This window comes from Myotis davidii, unplaced genomic scaffold (assembly GCF_000327345.1).
Source record: "Myotis davidii unplaced genomic scaffold, ASM32734v1 scaffold855, whole genome shotgun sequence".
Classification (NCBI taxonomy): Eukaryota; Metazoa; Chordata; class Mammalia; order Chiroptera; family Vespertilionidae; genus Myotis; species Myotis davidii.
In genome coordinates, this window is record NW_006286978.1 from 302090 (window position 1) to 308478 (window position 6389).

General features: G+C 53.3%; 2 protein-coding genes across 7 annotated transcripts in view; one reads left to right on the forward strand and one right to left on the reverse strand.

The window, feature by feature from the left end:
* Positions 1–158: 158 nt before the first annotated feature.
* PQBP1 (polyglutamine binding protein 1) lies at positions 159–4044 on the forward strand. Of its 6 annotated transcripts, none has more exons than XM_006758875.2 (8): positions 159–406; positions 701–785; positions 2012–2065; positions 2458–2569; positions 2791–2903; positions 3099–3413; positions 3641–3704; positions 3843–4044. In XM_006758875.2, exons 2-8 carry the CDS (start codon positions 719–721, stop codon positions 3997–3999), a joined length of 882 nt encoding a protein of 293 aa, XP_006758938.1. In that variant the 5' UTR covers positions 159–406; positions 701–718; the 3' UTR covers positions 4000–4044. The 6 variants fall into 6 exon arrangements, with proteins under 6 accessions (XP_006758938.1, XP_006758936.1, XP_006758937.1 ...); XM_006758873.2 differs by lacking the exon at positions 159–406 and adding an exon at positions 415–521; XM_006758874.2 differs by lacking the exon at positions 159–406 and adding an exon at positions 417–517.
* A 247-nt stretch (positions 4045–4291) lies between these two features.
* Positions 4292–6389, reverse strand: part of SLC35A2 (solute carrier family 35 (UDP-galactose transporter), member A2) — a 9345-nt gene continuing 7247 nt past the window's right edge. Inside the window, exons 4-5 of the mRNA XM_006758906.2 lie at positions 5714–6387; positions 4292–4405 (exon numbers count right to left, since the gene is read on the reverse strand). Of these exons, the coding sequence (XP_006758969.1) occupies positions 4378–4405; positions 5714–6387 (702 nt within the window). The 3' untranslated portion in view covers positions 4292–4377. The remainder of the gene's footprint in view (positions 4406–5713; positions 6388–6389) is intronic.

The following is a 6389-nucleotide window of genomic DNA, read 5'->3' on the forward strand; positions in this document are numbered from 1 at the left end:
AGGCCCGGCTGTGCCACGCCCCCTCGGTAAACGCACACGGGCGCCCGAGCTGCCACCAACGCCGGGGCGCGATTGGGTGGCTGCGTCGTAAGTCAGGCCAACGGCACACTCTCATTGGCTACCACATGCGTCATCTTTTTCGCAGCCTGAGCTTCGCCCACTTCATTTCCAGTCTTGGGGAGAGACGGTCCAGCTCTGTGCTTTGGAAGGAAAGAGTCGCGTGGTCCTGGTGAGTCTAGCGGCGACGACAGGGATGCAACCTGTCTGACAGCGTTCCCCTACCTGCGTGACTCTATTGGTAACGTCGAGGGACGTGCATATTTTGAAGGCGGAGGACGTGCTCCCCTGTGCATCCCCATCCTAGCTCTTTGGTTCCTCCCACCCGGCAGTCTTTGGGGGACGTCAGGTGAGACCATTTCTGTGGCGTGGGGGAGCCGCGTTCGCCCCCTACGGCAATGGGCAAGGCCAGGGCCTAGGAGAGGAACTTGCTTCTGGATCGCGGGGCCTGAAGAGGAGGGCTGGTGAGAGTTTTGCTAATATTTCCACTCTCTCTTCCACCTTTGAGCGCAGTTTCGTCTGCCCAGCTACTGGTGAGGTGGTTGGGGTCCAGATAAGCACCCGCTGGGGAGGAGGCGCTTGGTTATAGGATCGGTTCAGATTTTCTTTGGAGCTGGTTTTTAGTCTGTCTATCCATCCCTAGATCTGCCTGCTACTCGCTATGCCGCTGCCTGTTGCTCTGCAGACCCGCCTGGCCAAGAGAGGCATCCTCAAACATCTAGAGCCCGGTGAGAGCGCTAAGAGCAGATGAGCCTACCACGTGCCCGGCTTGACAGGCACTTACTTTGTTGTTGATACTGCCACTTATATGATATATGGGCCTACTGTGCACCAAGCAGTGGGGTAGCAGGGTTTTTTTTGTTAACCATACGGATTCCTGACACCCATTCCTACTGGGTGTCAAGTATGGGGTGGGGGTGAGAATCCGGGGAAGATAGACATTTCATCCTTACTATTGACAGCTGATACCTATTTGGGCCTACTGCATGGTGAATTCAGTCCATCCATGGAAGTGAGAACAGACTATCTGATAGAAGGATACATGTCATGTACTGCAATCTCCTGTACCCAAAGAAGTGGCAGGATGCTGATACTGTGCCCTTTACCATAATGATAACATTTTCAGACCTACTGCAGTGCCAGGAACTATGCTGGTGGTATATAGGTTATTGTTCACCATATCAATATGTGTTTTGGTTGTACTAAGTGCCTGGATACACATTATGTTAAGTCTATTTGGTGCCAGGCCCTGTGCACCTAATTTTTTTTCTGATGGTATATACCTTGTTAACAATACTAATGATTATAGCTGACATCTCTTTTGGGCCTTCAGTGACAGGCATTATGCTGTTGCTGAAATATACATTTCATTGTTATTTATATCCACAGCTAAAGTCCATGACAGGCCTACTGAGGGCCTGATATTGAGTTGACAATATACCTTTTTTATTCTACTGATGTTGACAACAGTATGCATCAGTACAGTCAGGAACTGAATGGACTCAGAGCAGTGTTTGAATAAATCCCTTGCTATCCAAATTCTTGCTGCTAAAAATACAGAAGTCAGAAATCCCCGACTTCCTAAGCTTGGGAGCGGAATAGATTTGGACATTTTTAGAGAAACTTCTTGCTGTTTAAACTCATTTTATCCAAATTGATTTTGGTAGTGTGCTGCTATGTACTCTTTGAGCTCAGGAACTGAAAGAATATGGATAAATCCCTATCAAAACTCTGAAGCCAAATAGGCTTGGGTAACATTGCATCTCATATCAGGGATGGGGAACGTCCCGCCCGTGAGCCATATAAGACCCGTGAAATCATTTGGTCTGGCCCTGCCAAGGCATTAGGAGTGAGTTAATGAAATGTTTGACCAAACATAGCAGGCTAATTTTTAAGTTGATAATTTTGTATGGCCCGTGAATGATGTTATAAATATCCAAATGGCCCTTGGTAGGAAAAAGGTTCCCCACCCCTGTCTTATCTGAAACCAGGAACAGGACAGATTTAGGTACGTACATGTTTTGGTAAGTTTGCTATTTACTTATTTGTTTATTTTTTTCAAATGATAAGAGAACATTTATTTGGAAAATCATAGAGGTAAAAGAAGTAATTTATAGAGGAAATGGCCTCAGGAAGGGCCCTTGGAGCTTGGGAGTGAGGAAGGTGATGGTAATGCGCCTGGGGGAAAGGGGAGGGGAAAGGGAAAGGCGCCGGCGGGAAGGAGAGCTCGAAGTTCACTGTTTAGATGCTAGGACTTGGATTGTGAGCGCTATGTGCCATGGCTGGTGAGATCTGGCACACGCACACATGTCCGTGTGAATGTGAGCGTCTCTCCAGGCCCAAACTGTAGGATGAGGATCCCTGATACTTACTGCTCTCCTCCTCTGCCTGTCCTGGCAGAACCAGAGGAAGAGATCATTGCTGAGGACTACGATGATGATCCCGTGGACTATGAGGCCACCCGGTTGGAGGGCCTGCCACCCAACTGGTACAAGGTGTTTGACCCTTCCTGGTAAGCTTGGAGACCTTCGGGGGGTGGGGGGTGGGGAAGCTGACTTCTGCTTTCACCCTTCCTGTGCTGTCCCTGGCCTTGGGGGAAATGGGGGACACAAGGGAAGGGACCTGGAGGGTCCTGACATGGGGTAGGTATAGGTAGAGATTGGGAGGCAGTTGAGGCTACAAGGGGAGGACATTTGTGCCGACACGTCTTCCCTCCCTCCCACTGCCCTGCAGCGGACTCCCTTACTACTGGAATGTGGACACAGACCTGGTGTCCTGGCTCTCCCCACACGACTCCAACTCCATCGTTACCAAATCTGCTAAGAAGCTCAGGAACAGTAATGCAGGTGAGTTGGCAGGTCCCAAGGTGCCTCACGCGCTTCTAGCATTTCTCAGAAAGGGCTCAGTAAATGATAGTGGGTCCAGGAGGGACAGGTGAGACAGGCCAACCCAGCCCCAGGCAAGAGAGGCTGGCAAAGGCAACAGCCCCTGGGTTCTGAGGTTGGAGGTAGGAGGTCACTTCAAGGCTTTTGTGTCCCTAGAAGCTGAGGAGAAGTTAGACCGGAGCCATGAGAAATCGGACCGGAGTCATGAGAAATCGGACCGGAGCCATGAGAAAACCGACAGGAGCCACGAGAAGTCTGACCGGGGCCACGAGAAATCAGACAGAGACCGTGAACGTGGCTATGACAAGGTGGACAGAGAAAGAGAGCGGGACAGGGATCGGGACAGGGACCGGGACAGGGACCGGGACAGGGAACGTGACCGTGGCTATGACAAGGTGGACAGAGAAGAGGCCAAAGAACGGCGCCACCATCGCCGGGAAGAGCTGGCTCCCTACCCCAAGATCAAGAAGGGTAAGCTGAGCAGGGCTGGACCTGGGGAAGGCTGCAGGGCCAGGGGCGCAGCACGTACGGAAGCCCTTACTTCCCTTCATGCAACTGCCTGAATCCGGGGTTCGGGAGAAGGTGCTGCAGCCATGGCAGCTGTGGACTCCATTTGTGCTTGCAATGGGGGAAGCTCAGTGATCAAGTGGTCCCTTGTGCCTCCACTGAAGACCTTGTTCTGCCACCTCCTTCCACAGTTTCAAGCCGGAAGGATGAAGAGTTAGACCCAATGGACCCCAGCGCATACTCAGATGCACCCCGGTAAGTGACGTGGACTCCCTGTGCTGGTGATCATTCCTTTCTGCCTCACTATCTCCTTCCCTGACTCATCAGTTGCTTGGGAGGGGGTTGCCTGCTACATCCCACACTCCCACCCCCTGACCCTCTTGTCATCCCCAGGGGCACCTGGTCAACAGGACTCCCCAAGCGGAACGAGGCTAAGACGGGTGCAGACACGACAGCCGCCGGGCCCCTCTTCCAGCAGCGTCCCTACCCATCCCCAGGGGCTGTGCTCCGGGCCAATGCCGAGGCCTCCCGAACCAAGCAGCAGGACTGAACCCTCGTGAATTTTAATAAAAGCTTTACAGTGGCTTGAACCCACCAGGCCAGAGTGCTTTCCTTCTCTTGCGTTTTTGAGGCTTTCCAACCCAAGGTGGCAAGATGCAAAGCAGTTTATTTGCAAAAACTCACCTAAGAAATACTGTGGGGGTGGCAGGGACGTGGGGGCAGCAGGGGCTAGAGGCTGAGGTGGTTCCTATCTGGGCCCTCCTTTATCAGTTTGGGTGTGTCAGCCCTGTGTGTGGGTGGGGTAGTGGGGGTAGGGGGGATCGGTGTCTGCCTCGCCCCCACCCCTAATACTGATCAGAGTTTGGTCCTGGATGAGCCAGGGCAAGAAGGGAGGACGAGGCCAGGCCAGCATCTTCAGTCCCAGCAGCTACGAACCCTTCACCTTGATGAGCAACCTGTGGTGGAAATGGGGAGGAAAGAAAAACACAGAAAAGCTGGGGTGGGCTGGCAGGCAGGCATTCTGAGCAAGCGAGGGTGACAGCAGTGAGCCTGGTAATCCTGGGGTTAGTAATAGAGCCCATGTGTAGAGAGCAGGTCCCCTGGGTCAGAAAGCTACACGTGGACTAAATAAATACAACATCTTTATTTGGCATTAGGTATCCTGACATTGGTTCATTACAGTTCCTTAAAAAACAAACAAAAAAAATCAGAACAAGTTAATCAAAAATAAAGGTCCAATGGCCCTATTTACACATAGCAAAGACAGCCCAGGCATCTCCCAAGCGTGTGCATGGGTGCAGACACCCCCGCCCCCACATACACATACATACACACACACACACCTGGGAGACAGTTAAGGGGTTAATAAGCTTTGAGGAATGCATGGGGCAAGTTCCATATTTCAGCAACTTTAAGACACACACACACACCCCCTCCCCCATGAATTAAGGATGCCTCATTCAGCCAGTGGGGTAGCAAAGAGTATGGTTGGCAGCTTTATTTTTTTCTCTCAGAAAATAACCCTGCATCTGGCAACTGACAGTATTTCTTAGATTCAGTGATTCAGCCACTTCAGGGACCTCCCTCCCTGCTTTTCCCATACCCTGGATCATCAATTATCTGATTACGCAAATCCCCAAACCACTAAAAACCACATAGTCCCCATGTCTGGACCAGGCTGATGCAAGATCTCAGCTCTCGCCCCGACCTCTCCCACAAGAGACCCACTTTCAGGGGTCTCAGTGTCAGGGAAGCTGCCTGAAGGTCACAAAAAGAGCTGCTAACATGATCCAGGAAGGAGAGCAGGCCTGGAGCTATGGGAAATGAAACCCCACAGGCAGGCATCAGTCATTATTAAAGAGCTGTAGGAGTTTTGTCCAGTTTGTCCTTACAAAGGTACAGGGACTACTGGGAGGGACTCTCCCAGGCATGAGACAGGACACCTCTGGCTGAAGGAGGGAGGCAGATAAAAAGGCCTTAAATGACAATCCCCTCCCCAACCTGGTCCTCAAAGGGGTGAGACTGGGACAGAGGAGGTGGCTCTAAACACCCCTCCATGGGAGGGGGGGTTCAGCGGACAAGGAAGGGCCCGCCCAGCCCCATGCCCCTCCCAAAGTCTCAAGGACCTGGGATAAAAAACCTTAAACCCCAGAGGGGCCAGGCCCTAGGGGCAACTTGGGCCCTGCAGATGCCCAACACCCTCCACCCAGTCCCCCTCCCTGTCTCCCCACACCGTTGCCAGCCCTCACTTCACCAGCACTGACTTTGGCAGAAAGGGCTCCGTGCTGAGGTCTCCACGGTGGGAAGACAGCTGCGGTGGTGGTGGCTGCCCAGGAGGCTGCTGGTGAGTGCAGGGCCCAGAGGCCGAGGTGGAAGTAGAAGCTATGGCTTTGGCTGCACTTCGGGGAAGGCTGTAGAGGTAGACGGCGCCGATGACCAGCCCGGCACCAAGGGCAAACAAGGGGTCCACGTGGAAGCCAAAGAGGTGGATGGAGGCAACAGTGGACAGCACGATGGACAGGGAGGTGGCAAAGCCCTTGAGGATGTTGTCAGCGTACTTGACAACAACAGCCACCAGTAGCCCGCCAAAGGCCTGGTTGAGCACCACGCCCCAGACAGCAGGTGTGTACCCGAAGAAGAAGCCGCGGTGGGCCACAGCGGCGCCCTCGGCCCACCAGAGCCCCACCAGGCCCAGCACTGTGCCAAAGAGGCCCAGCTGCAGGTTGCGCAGCCACACGGAGCCTGAGCTGCCTTTGAGGATCTTCTCAAAGTAGACACCTGCGAAGCCCGAGGAGAGACAGGAGGCCACGACAGCTGTTAGGCCCACCCCAGGGTTCTGATCCAGTGGCCGTGGGCCCCCACCACCGGCTTGCTGTGCCTGGACAATGGCGACACCCGTGAAGAGGAGCAGCAGGGAGGCCCACTGCAGCCGGGAGAGGC